The sequence below is a fragment of the Phacochoerus africanus genome, chromosome 2 (assembly GCF_016906955.1).
Source record: "Phacochoerus africanus isolate WHEZ1 chromosome 2, ROS_Pafr_v1, whole genome shotgun sequence".
Classification (NCBI taxonomy): Eukaryota; Metazoa; Chordata; class Mammalia; order Artiodactyla; family Suidae; genus Phacochoerus; species Phacochoerus africanus.
In genome coordinates, this window is record NC_062545.1 from 243,775,770 (window position 1) to 243,795,266 (window position 19,497).

The 19,497-nt window shown below is 36.8% G+C and overlaps 1 protein-coding gene across 2 annotated transcripts in view; it reads right to left on the reverse strand.

The window, feature by feature from the left end:
* ERP44 (endoplasmic reticulum protein 44) overlaps window positions 1-19,497 on the reverse strand; it is a 105,687-nt gene that overhangs the window by 30,860 nt on the left and 55,330 nt on the right. For both annotated transcript variants that reach the window (XM_047768039.1, XM_047768040.1), the window contains 2 exons: window positions 3,298-3,482; window positions 1,958-2,073 (listed from right to left, as the gene is read on the reverse strand). In XM_047768039.1, the coding sequence (XP_047623995.1) occupies window positions 1,958-2,073; window positions 3,298-3,482 (301 nt within the window). The remainder of the gene's footprint in view (window positions 1-1,957; window positions 2,074-3,297; window positions 3,483-19,497) is intronic.

Here is a 19,497-nt window from a genome sequence, read left to right on the forward strand (position 1 = left end):
GTGTGCTTGCAGTGTTTTGAGGAATGACAGGAGGCCTGCATGGCAGGAAGCAGTAATACTAAAAGCACAGGGAAAAGTTCCTTCATTATCTACTTTGTACAACAATCTTCAAAAAACACTGATAATGTTTACAATCAAAAACACATACAAAACCTACAGAAGCATTAACACAAGGGAAAAGGTCACAAAATGGGGACATACTATGCCAAACATCTGAGATCTACTTAAGGTAGGGGCTATAATTGAGTCTTGCAATAACAGGCCAAAGAGAAATCATAGCGCTTAACATCAAAGGATGGTAGGATTACCTACAGGGAGAAGAGAGAGTCAAAGAGAGAATCATAAAAATGACTCTGGTTTCAAAGAGAAAGGAAAAAAAAAAAACCCAAAAGATAAAGTCAGAAGTTATAAAGGTAAGGAGCAAACCAGGGAGATTCAATGTTAAGTGTAGATGCAGCAGAAAAGGGACACAGTAGTTGAGGGTCACTTCCTTCACAGAAATTAAAGAGGATTTAAACTGAAAAAAGGCCACTGGATTTGTTAATTAAGAAGTCACTTCATAGAGTTCTCAGGTTAAGGATTTGGCATTGTCACTGCAGCAGCTAGGGTTGCAGCTGTGGCCCAGGAACTTCCACATGCTGCAGGTGTGGCCAAAAAGAGAAAAAAGTAAAAAAAGACTTAACTCAGTAACAGTAAAAAATAATAAGTAATAATAAATTTTTTTAAAATATAAAGAAGTCACTTTGTGACTGGGCAGAGATTAGTTTCACTAGGATAATGGAGGAGAAAGTTGGTTTCCGAGAGGTTAAAGTTTTTAACTTGTTAAGAGTATGAGAAATGTGGGGTTCCCTGGTAGCCTAGCAATTAAAGGATCCAGTGTTGTCACTGCCGTGTCTCGGGTCACTGCTGTGGCTCAGGCTCGATCCCTGGCCCTGGAATTTCCTCTTACTGTGGGTACAGCCAAAAACAAACAAACAAACATTATGAGAAATTCAAGGTAGCCAAGCATAACTAATCATTGAAAAAACTTGAGAATGAAAAGAAAGAGATTATAATTCAAGAGACAGAAGCAGCAGGTCAAGAGAGAATCATGTTTTTGAAAAAGGAGTTCATGAAAAGGAGTACGTGGAAAACATGAGAGAGCAAGGACACCTGAGATATCAAAGCCCCAGAAGATTTTGAAGGCACAATTACAAGGACACAAGGAAACAAGTGAAGAAGTTAGCTGTGGAAATGAGCATTGTCTGAGACATGGAAGACAGAAGCTGATAGAGAGCCAGAGATGAAAAAAGATGATAAAGTTCATGCTTCTTAACAAGAAAGACATTCTGTTGTTTCAGTTTGGAAACCCTACAGGTTAATAAGCATTTTTTGTGACACAGGACATTTAGTGTTAGTGAACGAACTGAACAAAAGTATGAGAGTTATTGTTAATGTGTCCATCCTTTTCCTCTGACCCACAATGTGAAAAAGTATATGGAAAGAATAATTAACAGACTTTTAAACTCTTTTTTTTTTTTTGTCTTTTTGCCTTTTCTTGAGCCGCTTCCGCGGCATATGGAGGTTCCCAGGCTAGGGGTCGAATCGGAGCTGTAGCCACTGGCCTATGCCAGAGCCACAGCAACTCGGGATCCGAGCTGCGTCTGCGACCTACACCACAGCTCACAGCAACGCTGGATCCTTAACCCACTGAGCAAGGCCAGGGACCAAACCTGCAACCTCATGGTCTAGTCGGATTCATTAACCACTACACCACGACAGGAAATCCAGATTTTAAACTCTTAAAAAGAGGTCAGAGATAGGTGTAAAGACTTACTGGTGACTGTAAGAGGACTGAGATAATCTTTAGAGAAGTCATCTTCAGAAAGCGACCACACAAGAATTTAACATGGCAGCAGAGCTCATAGCTGAGCTAAGTTGACCTGACCCATGACATACACTCAATTAAGATACTTACCCAAATGCAGAAAGGAAGGTACAATCATCATGCAAAATTTTTGCTACTCTTTCAAAAACTCTGTAGTTTTCTGAATCCTTCTGCTCAAAGTATCCAATGATATTTCTTTTGCTGCGCTGTAAAATAATGTAATTACTTTACAAACATAAATAGTTCTTAAATAAGCATGTGATTTCATTTACCCAGCTGCTTTTAACTAGCTCCAAATGAAGTATGACTATAAATGCATAAATGGCTTTTAATACCCAGTCCAAAAGTATTACATTAGGTTGAAAACAATCTTAACTATCATGTAATATAATAATTTCCTTCTAGCATTTTAAAATTTCAAGAAATAGATAACTGTTAATCAGTGACAATCTTTTCCTAAAAAGGATGACTAATTCTAAGATGTGCTAAAATAATACATCAATTTGTAACATGTGACTGTTGGTAGAGACCCCTCCATGGGTCTCTCATACTTCTACACATTTAGGTATTCCCAAAATGCAAGACCCTGACTGCTCTACACAGGCCATCTCTCAGGGTTGTGCTTACAGTAACAACCTTCATGTATCAGGTAATATCCTCCTCTAGAACAAAGAGCAGACTTACTGCTGGCTCTAAAATGGGGGTTCCCTGAGCACAGAGTTCTGTCAACCCCTTGCATGAGCAGGGATCCATCTGGGCCCTCCACATTACCTCCATGACAAGGAAACAAATGCAAACATGTTCACATGGATGGGTGTCATGTGAGCAAGAAAATCATTTGTCTCTGACCCAGGAGCCTTATGTCTCCTGACAGCACCCACGAAACACTAACTGGCAAATCAAATCTCAATGACAGTCTAGCAATGACAGTCTCTCAAGCCTGAAATCAATTGTTTTTGTTTTAAAAACACTTTTGGTACAAAGAAAATGATTTGTTAAATTATTATTAAAGGTGACTATATGTCAGAGGACACTAAAACTTTTACAAATTGCTAATACAGGAGTAATAAGAGCAGATACCCTGAGAGTCTCCACTAAGGAAAGTATGGAAACTTTAATTATGTATGCCTGACAGCTTCTGTTTCTTCGTAATTCAGGCTGCCTTTTGCCCTCTTGACTGTCCTCAATTTATTCAAATTAGTGCAGCTTTACTGTGTGCTATATATATTTTATCCAAAGGTTTGGTAAAACACTATTAGCATTTCCCTTGAGAAATAATTCAAGAAAGTCTCAACTTGGCAAGAATGTATGTATCAAATTGCTTGCAATGAATTATAAGAAAATGTCCAGATTCTTTGACTGAACAAGAATTTATTTACATTAATTAAGCAGGCAATGTTCATTTGATCCAGAAAAAGTTAATAACTTACATCAAGAGTAGTGATTTCTGCTAAGTCATGAAGTTCTTGAATGGGGTCACTTTTTTGTTGCCTGATGTAATCTGCAAGTGCTTTCACTGATCGCTGACCCCTGTATTCTCTCTTCATCATCATCCCATTACGAAACAATTTGAGGGTTGGGTATTTGCTTATCCTATATCTCTGGGCTATATCAGCTAAAAGAACAAAAAACAAAATAACGTTACCCTCAGACTTCATTTGCGTGAGCTCATTAATCCAACAGTCAAAAATCTTACAATCATTTAGGAAGAGCATTTTGGTTCACATCATTCTTTTTCAGTGTTAGAGAAAAAAATTAATCACGAGGAGTTTAGATTGATTAAGAGACCAGGCTTTGGACATATACTGCCTGGTTTAAATCCCAAATCTATTCATTTGCTGTGTGAACTTGTAAGGTGCATGAAATCCTTATGCCTTAGTTTCTCATCTATTATTTAGGATTGTTTTAAGGACTAAATGACACAATACAAATGCATGACAGAGTAATTCTTAATAAGTGTCAGTGACTCTTATTATAGAAACAGTACAGAAAAAACTGCAATGTGCAAATTACAATTTTGAAAATAGTCATTCAAGTCACTTTATACTGTAAGGATCTCTTAGAGCATTTAATAAAATAAATTTAAACTTAAATTAAAGCACTCAAAGGCTAAAAACTAATATTAGATTCTTTGCTACTGGAATAATTTATAATCACACATATTCAAAATGTGTATAAACTAATACAACTAAAACCAAAACTCAGCACTATACACTAAAAAAAAAATCCCTTTATTGTGACCCTATGGATATATTTTCAAACAAATCATTAAAATTACTATTTATAATCTCAAAATAAGAACCTGAAATAAAAATGTATGCTGATCTCATTTTTAAGAATCACAATTACTAAGATATAGACTCAATCAGAATACAAAAGCCTTTAATTTTTTTTGCTCTTATTTCCAAGAGGTATCAAATAAGAGAAATCAATGGCTTCTAGACACTGGTAAAGCCAAAATGTCAACCTAGTCTCAAATATGAGAAAAATAAGGAATGACAAAATTTTAGAGTAAAGGAGACCTGAGAGAGCATAAGTACCTTAAAACAGGTGAATTTTTTTTTAAACTTAGTTCTAAAATGACGGCAGAATTCTGAATGGTGGCACAAGAAACACTAAAATTCTCTAGCACCATCTCTATTCCTATTAGTTACAAAACAAAAACAAAACAAATAGAACTGCAATAAGAGAGGCTATAACTCTACTGTCTGCATAAAGGAGACCACACCAAAAACCTATACAAAACAAAAAGGCACAGAACTATAACTCAGATAAGGGAGCAAGAAAAAAACACCAGAAAAACAGCTAAGTCATTTGGAGATGATCAGCCTCCAGGAAAAAGACTTTGGACTGATGATTGTGAAGTTATTCGAGACACTGGAAATAAACTGGAGTCAAAGATTGATAATTAACAGCAAACACTGAGCAAAGAAATACAAGATTTAAAGCTTAAGCAAGCAGAGATGCAAAATATAATAACTGAAATAAAAAAGCTCATTAGAAGCAATCAATAGCAGAATACAAGAGGCAGAAGAATGAGTAAGTGAGGTGGAGGACAGAGTAGTGGAAATCATTGATGTGGAATAGAAAAGAGAAAAAAGATTGAAAAGAAATGAAGACAATGTAAGAGAACTCTGGGACAATGTTAAACACACCAACATCCGTATAATAGGGGTACCAAAAGAAGAGAGCGAGAAAAGAACAGAAAAAATATTTGAAGAGATAATAGCTGAAAACTTCCCTAACATGGGAAAGGAATCATTCACTCAAACCCAGGAAGCTCAACAAACACCATATAAAATAAACTCAAGGAGTAACACCTCAAAACACATAGTAATCAAACAGACCAAAATTATAGAGAAAATACTGAAAGCAGCTAGAGAAAAGAAACAAATAACATACAGGGGAACCCTGATAAGGTTATCGGCAGATTTTTCAGCAGAAACTCTACAGGCAAGAAGGGAGTGGCATGATATACTTAAAGTGATGAAAGGAAAAAGCCTCCAACCAAGATTACTCTACCCAGCAAGGCTCTCATTCAGATTTGAAGGAGAAATCAAAACCTTTATACACAAGCAAAAGCTAAGAGAATTCAGCAATACTAAACCAGCATTACAATAAATACTAAAGGAACTTCTCTAGGTGGAAAAGAAAAGGCCACACCTAGGAAAAAAATACTACAAATGACAAGGCTCACCAGTAAAGGCATATACATAGTAAAGGTAGGAAATCATCCACACGCAAATATGCTACCAAAAACAGAAATCATGAGAAGAGGAGGGTACAAATGCAGGACACTGGAGATGCACTTGAAATTACGAGACCAACAACTTAAAACAATCTCATATATGTATAGACTCTTACATCAAAACTTCAGAGTAACTGCAAACCAAAAATCTACAATTGATACACACACAAAGAAGAAAAAGAAACTCAAATACAACACTAATGATAGTCATCAAGCCAGAAGAGGAGAGAACAAGAGAAGAAGGGAAGGAAAAAAAGCAAGAAAAACATATGCAAAACAGTTAGTAAAATGGCAGTAAGAACATACCTATCAATAAGTACCTTAAATGTAAATGGACTAGATGCCCCAACCAAAGATACAGACTGGCTGAATGGATACAAAAACAAGATCCATATATATGCTGTCTTAAAGAGACCAAATTCAGTTCTAGGTTCACATACAAATTAAAAGTGAGAGGACGGAAGAAAATATTCCATGCAAACAAGACTCAAAAGAAAGCTGGAGTAGCAATACATATAGCAGACAAAATAGACTTTAAAATAAAGACTACTATAAGAGACAAAGAAGGACAATACATAATGATCAAAGGATCAATCCAGAAGACAGAACAATTGTAAAAATATATGCACCCAACATAGGATCACCTCAATATGGTGAGGCAACAGCTAACAAACTTAAAAGGAGAAATCAACAATAACACAATAGTGAAGGACTTTAATACCACACTTATAGCAATGGACAGATCATCCAGACAGAAAATTCTAACAAGGAAACACAGGCCCTAAATGACACATCAGATCAGATTGACCTAACAGATATTTACAGAACATTCCATTGAAAAGCAGCAGAATACACATATTTCTCAGGTGCATACAGATCATTCTCTAGAATTGACCACATCCTGGGCTACAAATCAAGCCTTGGTAACTTTAAGAAAATGGAAATCATATCAAGCATCTTTTTGGACCACAACGCCATACGACTGGAAATCAACAACAAGAAAAAAACTGCAAAAAAAATGAACACATGGACACTAAACAACCAATAGATCACTGAGGAAATCAAAGAGGAAGTTAAAAAATACCTAGAAGCAAATGACAACAAAGACACAACACTCCAAAACCTCTGGGATACAGCAAAAGCAATCCTAAGAAGGAAGTTTATAGCAATACAAGGCTATGTCAACAAACAAGAAAAAGCTCAAATAAACAACCTAATTTTACCTCTAAAGCAGCTAGAGAGAGAACAGACAAGACCTAAAGTTAGCAGAAGGAAAGAAATCATAAAGATCAGAGCAGAAGTAAATAAAAGAGAAACGAAGAAAACCACAGAAAAGATCAGTGAAACTAAAAGCTGATTTCTTGAAAAGATCAACAAAATTGATAAACTCTTAGCTGGACTTAACAGCAAAAAAAGAGAGAGGACTCAAATCAATACAATTAGAAATAAAAAAGGAGAAGTTAAAACAGACATCACAGAAACACAAAAGATTATAAGAGACCACCACAAGCAACTATATGACAATAAAATGGACAACCTAAAGGAAATGGACAAATTCTTAGAAAAGTACAGTCTTCTAAGCCTAAATGAACTAGAAAATACAAAAGATGAAATAGAAAAGATGAATGGACCAATCACAAGTACTGAAATTGAAACTGTGATTTAAAAACAAAAGTCCAGGACCAGATGGCTTCACAGGAGAATTCTGTCAAACATTTAGAGAAGAGCTAACCCCTATCCTTCTGAAACTATTCCAAAAAATTGCCAAGGAAAGAACACTCCCCAAATCATTCTATGAGGCTGCCATTACCCTGACACCAAAAACAAACAAATATACCACACACACACACACAAAAAAGAAAATTACAGGCCAATATCACTGAGAACATAGATGCAAAGATCCTTATCAAAATAGTAGCAAACCAATTCCAACAGTACATTAAAAGGATTGTACAGCTTGATCAAGTGAAATTTATACCATGGATGCAAGTTTTCTTCAATATCCACAAATCAACAGTGTGATACACCACATTAACAAACTAAAGAATAAAAATCACATGATCCTCTCAATAGATGCAGAAAAAGCTTTTGACAAAATCCCAAACCCATTTCTGACAAAAACCCTTCAGAAAGTGGGCATAAAGGGAACCTACCTCAATATAATAAAGGCCATATATAAAAAACCCACAACTAACATGATTCTCAATGGTGAAAAGCTGAAAGAATTCCCACTGAGATCACAAATGAGACAAGGATGTCCACGTTTGCCACTGCTATTCAACATAGTTTTGGAACACCTAGCCAAGGTAATCAGAGAAGAAAAAGAAATAAAAGGAATCCAAATTAGAAAGGAAGAAGTAAAACTATAACTGTCTGCAGATGATATGATACTATACCTGGAAAATCCTAAAGACGCAACCAGAAAAATGTTAGAGATCATCAATGAATTTGGTAAAGTTGCAGGATACAAAATTAATACATAGAAATTGAATACATTTCTATATACTGACAATGAAAGATCAGAAAGAGAAATTAGGGAAACAATCCCATTTATCATCACATCAAAAAGAATGAAATACTTAGGAATAAACCTACCTTTTAAAGAGACAAAAGACCTGTACCCTGAAAACTCCAAGTCGCTGATGAAAGAAATCAAAGATGACGGAAACAGTAGTTCCCACTGTGGCACAGCAGAAACGAGTCTGACTAGGAACCATGAGGCTGCATGGCCTCATTCCCTGGCCTCATTCAGTGGGTTAAGGATCTGGTGTTGCTGTGAGCTGTGGTGTAGTTCACAGACATGGCTCAGATCCTGCATTGCTATGGTTCTGGTGTAGGCTGGCAGCTGTAGCTCTGATGAGACCCCCAGCCTGGGAAGCTCCATATGCTGTGGGTGTGGCCCTAAAAAGACCAAAAAAAAAAAAAAACCAAAACCCAAAACAAAACAAAACAAAAAAGATGATGCAAACAGATGGAAAGACATACCATGCTCCTGGATTGGAAAAATCAATATTATCAAAATGAGTATGCTACACAAGGCAATTTACAAATTCAATGCAATCCCTATCAAAATACCAAGGGCATTTTTCACAGAACTTGAACAAAACATTTTAAAGACTGTTTGGAAGCACAAGAGACCCAGAATAGTCAAAGCCATCCTGAGAAAGAAAAATGTAGCTGGAGGAATCAGGCTCCTTGGTTTCAGACAATCCTACAAAGCTACAGTCATCAAAACCATATGGTACTGGCACAAAAACAGAGATACAGATCAGTAGAACAGGAGAGAAAGCTCAGAATTAAACCCATGCACATACATTCAACTGATCTATGATAAAGGAAGCAAGAATATACACTGCAGAAAAGACAGTCCCTTCCATAAGCGGTGCTGGGAAAACTGGACAGCTACATGTAAAAGAATGAAATTAGAACACTTCCTAACACCATACACAAAAATAAACTCAAAATGGATTAAAGACCTAGATATAAAGCCAGACACTATAAAACTGTTAGAGGAAAATATAGGCCAAATACTCTGCAACATAAACCACATCAATATCTTCTCAGATCCACCACCTAGAGTAATAACAATAAAAACAAAAATAAACACATGGAAACGAAATAAACTTAAAAGTTTCTGCACAGCAAAGGAAACCCTAAACAAAACAAAAAGCTAATCCATGGAATGGGAGAAAATATTTGCAAATGAAGCGACTAAAAAGGGATTAATCTCCAAAATTTATAAACACCCCCTGAAGTTCAATACCAAAAAAAATACAACCCATTAAAAAATGGGCAGAAGATCTAAACAGACAGTTCTCCAAAGAAGACATACAGATGGCCAAAAAATTCATGAAAATGTTCAACATCACTCATTATTAGAGAAGTGCAAATCAAAACCACTATGAGGTACCACCTTACACTGGCCAGAATGGCCATCATCAAAAAAAAATCTACAAGAAATAAATGCTGGAGAGGGTGTGGAGAAATGGTAACACTATTACACTATTGGTGGGAATGTAAATTAGTACAACCACTGTGGAAAATGCTCAGAAAACTAAAAATAGAATTACCATTTGATCTAGCAATCCCACTCCTGGGCATTTATGCAGAGAAAACCATGACTCAAAGAGATACATGTACTACAATGTTCACTGCAGCACCTATATACAATAGTCAAGATATGGAAACAACCTAAATGACCATTGACAGAGGAGTGGATAAAGAAGATGTGGAAAATATACACAATGGAATATTACTGAGCCATTAAAAGGAAAGAAATTACAGCATTTGCAGTAATGGACGTGAAATTATCATCCTAAGTGAAGTTAGATAGTGAGGCATCAACATTAAATGCTATCACTTACACATGGAATCTTAAAAAAGGACACAATGAACTTCTTTGCAGAACAGATACTGACTCACAGACTTTGAAAAACTTATGGTCTCCAAATGATACAGGCTGGGAGGTGGGGGGATGCACTGGGGGTTTGGGATGGAAATGCTTTAAAATTGGGTTGTGATGATCACTGTACAACTATAAATGTAATAAAATTCATTGAGTAATAAAAAATAAAATAAAATAATAAAAAGATACATGTACCCCTATGTTGACTTCAGTACTATTCACAATAACCAAGACATGAAAGCAACCTAAATGTCTACTAACAGATGAATGGATTAAGAAAGTGTGGTATATATACAAAATGGAACACAAGTCAGCCATAAAAAAGAACAAGACAATGCTCTTTGCAGCACCATGGATAGAACTAGAGACTCTCATACTAAGTGATGTAAGTCAGAAAGAGAAAGACAAATACCATATGATATTACTTATATTTGGAATCTAATATAGAGCACAAATGAATCTATCTACAGAATAAAAACAAACTCATGGACTGGAGAACAGACTTGTGGTTTCCAAGTGGGATGGGGAAGGAGTGGAATGGAGTTTGGTGTTAGTAGATACAAACTATTACATTTGGAGTAGATAAGCAATGAGATCCTGCTGTATAGCACAGGGAAGTATATCCAGTCACTTGTGATTGAACATGATGAAAGATAATGTGGGAAAAAGAATACATATATACAAACACACACACGCATATATATTTACAATGTTCTGTACAGCAAAGTGACTAAGTCATACATATATATGCGCACACACGCATATATATGTATGACTTAGTCACTTTGCTGTACAGCAGAAATTGACAGAACATTGTAAATCAATTATAATATAAAAAATAAAAATCTAAAAAAAAATTTAGACAAATATACCCAATAAACAAAATTAGAGGACTTAACACTAGTGGGTTTTGACACTTATTATAAACCTACAGGAATCTATAGTGTGACAATGCCATAAAGAGGACAAACCAATCAGAGAAATAGTGTCAAAAAATAAATAGACCCACAAATACATGTAGGGTGATTTTTTTTTTTTTTGGCCCCACCCATGGCATATGAAGTTCCAGGGCCAAGGCTCCAATCCAAGCTGTAGCTGTGACCTAAACCACAGCTGTAGCAACACTGGGTCCTTAATCCACTATGCCAGGCCATGAATTGAACCCATGCCACCAGAGAGACAACACCAGATGCTTAATCAGCTGCTCCCCAGCCAGGAACTTGACATGTAGAGTGCTTTTTGACAAAGGTGCAAAAGTAAAATCTAACTATACACTACTAATAAAATCTACATCTAAATCTAAGAATGCAAAAATCTTGAAATTAAAAGAATGGGGAAGAAAACATACCATGTAAAATCAATCAAAATCTTGTGTAGCTGCTTTTATAGTAAATACACACTAAGGCAAAAAACATTGCTAGAAATCAAGAAAGACCCTTCATAATAATAAAAAGTTCAATCCCTAGACAGAGTAACAATTCTGAATTTGTATGCATCAAGTAAAAAAAAATCTAAGAATTTATAAAGTAAAAAATGACAGGAGTTCCCACTGTGGCACAGTGGGTTAAGGATCTAGCACTGCTGCAGCTGTGGCATAGATTTCAGCTGCCAGCTCTGACTCAGTCCTTGGCTCATGAACTTCCATATGTCACTGCTGTGGCTGAAGAAAAAATGAACAAGCAAACAAAAATGACAGAACTACAAAGACAAATCTATAATCATGGTGGGAGATTATTAACCTGTTAGAGCAACTCACATAACAAATAGAATCAATAATATATAAAGAATTTGAAGAGTGCAACTAAGAAACCTGAGTGATTTGACACATATATTTTTCACTACCCCAAAGCTACAACATACACATTTTTTTGCAGGTATACACACACACACATATCATATAAAAAACATAAAGTGAATCACAAAATTTTCAAATGATTCAACTCATAGTGAGAATGAAATAACTTCTACATGCTCATGGATCAAAGATGAAATGACAAAGGGAAACTGGAAAGTACTTTGAACTGAATGATAATGAAAATACATATTAGAATTAGCAGCATGCAGCTAAGGCAACACTTAGAATGAAATTTCTAACATTAAAATGGATATGTTGGGGAAAAAGACTGAAAAACAAAGAGTTAACCATTAATCTCTGAAAATCATAAAAACAAACAACAAATTAAAAACAAGTGAATGAAAATGATAACATCAGAAATTAATGAAGTGAAAAATAAATACATAGTACAAAAGAACAAAAAAAGCCAAAATCTGCTTCTTTGCAGAGGCTAATAAAATTGATAAAGCTCTGGAGAGAATAATCATGAAAAAAAAAAAAGCAAGAGAAAACACAATTTCAGGAATATAACAAGTCTTTAACTCAGATAATAAGAGAATATTATCAATAAATTAATGACTGTAAGTTTAGAGATTTAAAAAAAAAAAAGGAAAAAATCCCCACAAAACCACAAGTCACCAAACCAACACTAGAAAACATAACTGGTCCTAAAATTACTAAGGAAATTGAATCCATAATACAAAGCCTTCTCACAAAGAAAACTCCATTCCTAGAAAGCTTTACTTGCAAATTCTACCAAATATTTAAGGAGCCAATATTGCTATTTACACAACCATTCCAGAGAATACAAAAAGAGGGGACTTTTCCCAAATAATTTTATGAGGTCAACATAATATTTCTGCCAAATCTATCAAGAAAATGATGAGAGCACAGTGGTTAACGAATCCAATTAGGAACCATGAGGTTGCGGGTTCTATCCCTGGCCTTGCTCAGTGGGTTAAGGATCCAGCGTTGCCATGAGCTGTGGTGTAGGTCGCAGACACGGCTCAGATCCTGCGTTGCTGTGGCTCTGGCGTAGGCTGGCAGCTACAGCTCCGATTCGACCTCTAGCCTGGGAATCTCCTTATGCTGAGAGAGTGGCCCAAGAAATCGCAAAAAGACAAAAAAAAAAAAGGAAAAAGAAAAAGAAAACGATGAGAAAAGAAAATATATGTTAGTCAACCAAGAACATAAGCTGCAAAACTTGAAAAGTATTAAGAACTGAATTTAGCACTATGTACAAAACATAACACATCACAATCAACCTGGATTTAGTCTAGCACTTCAGTTTAATGCTTAAAAAAAAATCAAACAATATAATCTATGACATTAACAGAATAAAAGAAAAAGGTTCTACTACTTCAAAAATGCAGAAAAACATATGATAAAATCAACATCCACTCATACAAAAATTTCTGTCAAACTAGGATAGAAAAGATATCTAAATAAACAAAGAGCAAATGACTTGATAGTAAAACACTAAAAGCTATTCTGTAGAAATCAAGAAATAAAGATGCCTGCCATCACTTCTATGTAACACTGTACTGGAGTTCTTAGAGTAACACGAGAAGGAAATGAATATATATATATATATATACATACACTCTGAAAAAGAATTAAAATGTCATTATTTGCTGACAATATCACTGTGTTCACAAAAATCTATGAGAGGATTTCCATTTCCAAGCAGGAGACAAGAGGTAAATAATGTGACAACTAGGAAAAAAAAAAAAAACTAAGTTTTTAAAAAGAAAATCAAATTTTTTAAAAAATCACACTTTTAAAGATACCAGAGACCAAGAAACCAAAGGCCATGAAACCAATGAAGAGTAAATGAACTAAAATTCCAGAAAGGAAAGGACCATTCTCAAGTAAGCAAATCTCACTCACTGGCAATTTTTTTTTTTTTCCTACAGGTTTCCTATGCAATATTCCTCTTAGAAATTAAATCTGGAGTTCCAGAGCGGCTCAGTGGAAACAAATATGATGAGGATCTGTGAGGATGCAGGTTTGATATCTGGCCTCACTCAGTGGGTTCAGGATCTGGTGTTACTGTTAGCTGTGACGTAGGTCACAGACACAGATTGGACTTGGCATTGCTGTGGCAGTGGTATTAGGCCAGCAGGTACAGCTCCGATTTGACCCCTGGCCTGGGAACCTCCATATGCTGTGGCTGCAGCCCTAAAAAAAAAAAAATTAAATCTGCAATTTGTGCAGACGTAGGGCTGAGTATTACACCGGAATAGGCAGAGAGAAAGAGAACTTAGTGAAGCTATTCATAGTCACCTGGGCTGCAATGGATTGATTGAAAGGGCCCTGAAACACAGAAAGTTTTCCCTAGATGACACTGACTGATTTTAAGTGTGGCATAGGAAGCTAGGGACTATGCTAAAAAGACAGAGTAAAATCTCCCATCGCCTGGTTGCTTAGGAGATACTAACTGTACAAAGGACCCACACGAGCATCAAAGACATAGGCACAACATTTGCCAGATTCCAAAGCTTTGTATGCAAGAAAGCAACTAGTGCTAAAGAACACCATGAATTTTTAAGATAAACTGGAAGATAGATATCGGTGACATATATGAGATAAATTATCGATAATCAGAATATATAAAGAACAGTAACAAAAGGACTGACAAAAAGATAAATGGGTTAAGATATCAGTCAATCTGTGAAACAAGAGTTCCCACTGTGGTGGAGTGGGTTAAGAACCTAACTGCAGTGGTGACTTGGGTCTCTGCACAGGTGCAGGTTCATCCCCAGTCCAGCGCAGTGGGTTAAAGGATCCAGTGTTGCCACAGCTGGGGGGCTCAGATTCAATTCCTGGCCCAGGAACTTCCATATGCCACAGGTGTGGCCTTTAAAAAAAGAAAATTATGATAGAAACACAAATGGCCAATAAAAATATAAAAATACTCTCAGTTGTAATCAAGAAATAGCAAATTAGGAGTTCCCATTGTGGCTCAGGGGGTTAAAGACCCAGTGTTGTCTCTGTGAGAATATGGGTTTGATCCCTGGCCTCCCTCTGTGGGTTAAGGATCCCTCGTTGCTGCAAGCTCCAGCATAGGTCATAGATGCATCTCAGATCCAGTGTTGCTGTGGCGTAGGCTGGCTGCCGCAGCTCTGATTCAACCCCTAGCCTGGGAACTTCTATATGCCACAGGTGCAGCCATAAAAAGAAAAAAAAAGTTACAAATTAAAACTACCAGAGGAGTTCCCGTTGTGGTGCAGTGGTTAACGAATCTGACTAGGAACCATGAGGTTGCAGGTTCGATCCCTGGCCTTGCTCAGTGGGTTAAGGATCCGGTGTTGCCATGAGCTGTGGCGTAGGTTGCAGACACGGCTCAGATCACACATTGCTGTGGTTGTGGCGTAGGCCAGTGGCTACAGCTCCGATTGGACCCCTAGCCTGGGAACCTCCATATGCCCCGGAAGCAGCCCTAGAAAAGGCAAAAAGACAAAAAAATAAAATAAAATAAAACTACCAGATAACACATTTTGCTCATCCTATCAGCAAAGTTTGCAATAAACTAAAGAAAAATTTTAAATAAGTAACATCAAGCCCTAGGACAGGAAAGTATATCCTACTAGGTCCAAGTTAGGCACATATTCAGTGTTTTTGGTTTTGGTTTTTTTTTGTGTGTGTGGATGTCAAAAGAATTATAAATTTCAGAAGGTTAACAGCTTGCTGATTGGAAAATTAGCATGTACTTTTCCTTCAATGGTCACTTACTTTTCCTTGATGGGTTCTGCCTGCCTGCCTAGTGGCCAGCAGGGTTCCAGATGAGGAAACTGTGTCCTTCTCTTGTCTCAGCAATGTCCCTCCATGCTATGATTATTCATGACAGATAGTAAAAGAAGCAGATGATTTCAATAGGAAGGTCTTACTGTTCTGGTTCTGGGATAAGGACCACTGCTTGCCTATGTACCTTTTTCCCTTCCCATAGTGGGCTCTCCCGATGATGTGAGAAAAAACCCACAAAAACAAAAAAAAAATGCAACAACAAACAAAACTCTAATCAGAAAAATTACAAATAAAGCCTAGAAATATTCTCAGGATTCAGGCTAAACCTGCTCATCTAAGTTCTGAATTATGCACGTGAATTCTTCACTGCATACTTTCTTCTCCATTTTTTTTTTTTTTTACTGAACTATAGTTGACATAAAACATCATATAAGTTTAAGGTGTACAACATGTTGATTTGATACGTTTATATATTTCAATATTACAATATGATTATTATTGCAATTTTAGCTAGCACTTCTATCACATAATTATCATTTCCTTTTTGTGGTGGGAATATTTACCATCTCTTAGCAAATATGATGTTAATACAACATTGTTGTCTATAATTATTATATTATTTTTTTTGCCACTCCCACAGCATCTGGAAATTACTGGGCCAGGGATCAAACCCACGCCGGAGCAGTAACCCAAGCCACAGCAATGACAACATCAGATCCTTAACCTGCTGTACCATAAAAGAACTCCTGTTCTCCATTTTTATTTATTTATTTACTTTCTGTCTTTTTGCCTTTTCTAGGGCCACTTCCGGGGCATAAGGAGGTTCCCAGGCTAGGGGTCTAATCGGAGCTGTAGCCACCGGCCTACACCAGAGCCACAGCAACTCGGGATCCAAACTGTGTCTGCTAGCCACACCACAGCTCACAGCAACGCCGGATCCTTAACCCAATGAGCAAGGGCAGGGATCGAACCCGCAACCTCATAGTTCCTAGTTGGATTCGTTAACCACTGCACCATGATGAGAACTCCTGTTCTCCATTATAATGCCTCATTTCTGTACAGCTCTAATAAATTCTCAATTTCTAACATGGAAGGTTCAAGTTGTACTAGAAGGCAGACAGGTGAGAGAAACTCTGGTATTTATGAGCAAGAGCTGCCTAATTCAAGGATAAACTACAAAATACTTTCCTAAAAATGTTAATGGGAGTCTGAATATTCTGCCATGGCCAGAGATAATGTATGACTGTCACTGAGTGCCATACAGCCTATAGCCACTGGAGGTCAGCAGAGAACCTGGTCCCACCAGGGGCAGATAGACAGGACTTTCTACACCTAAGGCAGCATGACCACTAGGAAGAGTGATGAATTTTACTCCCAGATTCCCCAAAGGAGGAGGCTGCATGAAATGAGATAAAGTGAGATCATGATCCATAGTTGAAGCAAAGACAAGTTTTAAGTGTGCATAGAGAAATTTTGGAAAACAAAGAAAATTCTACCAAACATACAAAGAAGAACTTATATCCACCTTTCTTAAACCCTTCCAAAAGGGTGAAGAAGAAGAAATACTCCCAAAGACATTCTATGAAGCCACCATCACCCTAATACCAAAACCAGACAGAGATACTACCAAAAAGGTAAATTATAGGCCAATATCTTTGATGAAAATAAACGCAAAAATTCTCAGCAAAATTTTAGCCAACCAACTCCAACAATATATAAAAAAGATCATACACCATGACCAAGTGGGATTCATTCCAAGTTCACAAGGATGGTTCACATATGCAAATCAATCAACTTCACACACCACATTAACAAAAGAAAAGTCAAAAACCACATGATCATCTCAATAGATGCAGAAAAAGCATTTGACAAAATCCAACATCCATTCATGATCAAAACTCTTACCAAAGTGGGTAAAAAGAAAACATATCTCATTCCCATCATGGCTCAGTGGTTAACGAATCCGACTACGAACCATGAGGTTGCAGGTTCAATCCCTGGCCTCGATCAGTGGGTTCCAGCATTGCCTTGAGCTATGGCACAGGTTCAATACGTGGCTCAGATCTGGCATTGCTGCAGCTCTGGTAGAGGCCAGCAGCTTCAGCTCTGATTGGACCCCTGATCTGGGAACCTCCATATGCCACGGGTGTGGCCCTAGAAAAAAACAAACAAAAGAAAACATATGTCAACATAATAAAAGCCATTTATGACAAAACTCACACCTAATAATATATCAATGGAGAAAAGCTGAAAGCCTTCCTGTCAAAATCTGGAGTAAGACAAGAAGGCCCATTCTAACCACTTCTTCGACATAGTATTGGAAGTCCCAGCCACACCAATCAGATACACACACACACACAAAAAGGAAATAAAAAACAAAGAAAAGGTATCCAAACTGGAAGAGAAAGGTAAAATTGATGCAGATGACATGATACTATATACTATAGAAACACTAAGGACTCCACACAAAAACTACTCGAACTGATCAACAAATTCAGCAAAGTAGCAGGATACAAGATTAACATTCAGAAATCGGATGTATTTCTGTAACTAACAATGAAATACTAAAAAGGAATATTTAAAAAACAATATCTCTTAAAATTGTATCCCCAAAAATAAAATACCTTGGCATAAACCTGACCAAGGAGGTGAAAGATTTATATCCTGAGAACTATAATCATTAATCAAGGAAATTAAAGAGGATTCAAAGAAATGGAAAGATATTCCATGTCCCTGGATCAGACGAATTAATAGTTAAAATGGCCATACTACCCAAGGCAATCTACAGATTCAATGCAATCCCTATCAAATTACCCATGACATTTTTCACAGAATTACAACAAACAATCCAAAAATTTATATGGAACCATAAAAAACCCAGAATTGCCAAAGTAATCTTCAGGAGGCGTAACTCTCCCAGACTTCAGACAATATTACAAAGCTACAGTAATCAAGACAGTGTTGTACTGGTATAAAAACAGGCATAGGGATCAATGGAACACAGTAGAGAGAGCCCAGAAATAAACCCAAACACCTATGGTCAATTAATCTTTAACAAAGGAGGCAAGAATATAAAATGGGAAAAAGATAGTCTCTTCAGCAAGTGGTGCTGGCAGAACTGGACAGTGGATGTAAATCAGTGAATCTAAAACACCACACACAAAAATAAACTCGAAATGGCCTAAAGACTAAAACATAAGAAATGACACCATAAAACCTAGCAGAGAACACAGCCAAAACATTCTCTGACATAAACTGTACAAATGTTTTCTTAGGTCAGACTCCCAAGGCAACAGAAATAAAAGGAAAAATAAACCAATGGGACCTAATCAAACTGATGAGCTTTTGCATAGCAAAGGAAACCATAAAAACAAACAAACAAAACAACCTACATAATGGGAGAAAATAGTTGCAAACAATGCAACCAACAAGGGCTTAATCTTCAAAATATACAAACAACTTCCACAACTCAGTAACAAAAAACTAAACAACCCAATTGAAAAATGGCAGAAGACCTAAATAGACATTTCTGCAAAGAAGACACAGGGATGGCCAAGAGGCACATGAAAAAATGCTCAACATCACTAATTATTAGAGAAATGCGAATCAAAACCACAATGAGATACCACCTCACTCCAGTCAGAATGGCCATCGTTAATAAGTCTACAGGGCATTCCCATTGTGGCTCAGCATAAACAAATCCGACTAGTATCCATAAGGATGCGGGTTCAATCCCTGGCCTCACTCAGTGGACTAAGGTCACAGACATGGCTTGGATCCCATGTTGCTGTGGCACAGGCCGGCAGCTTTAGTTCCAATTTGACCCCTAGCCTGGGAACTTTCATATGCCGCAGGTGTGGCCCTAAAAAGCAAAATAAATAAATAAGTCTACAAAT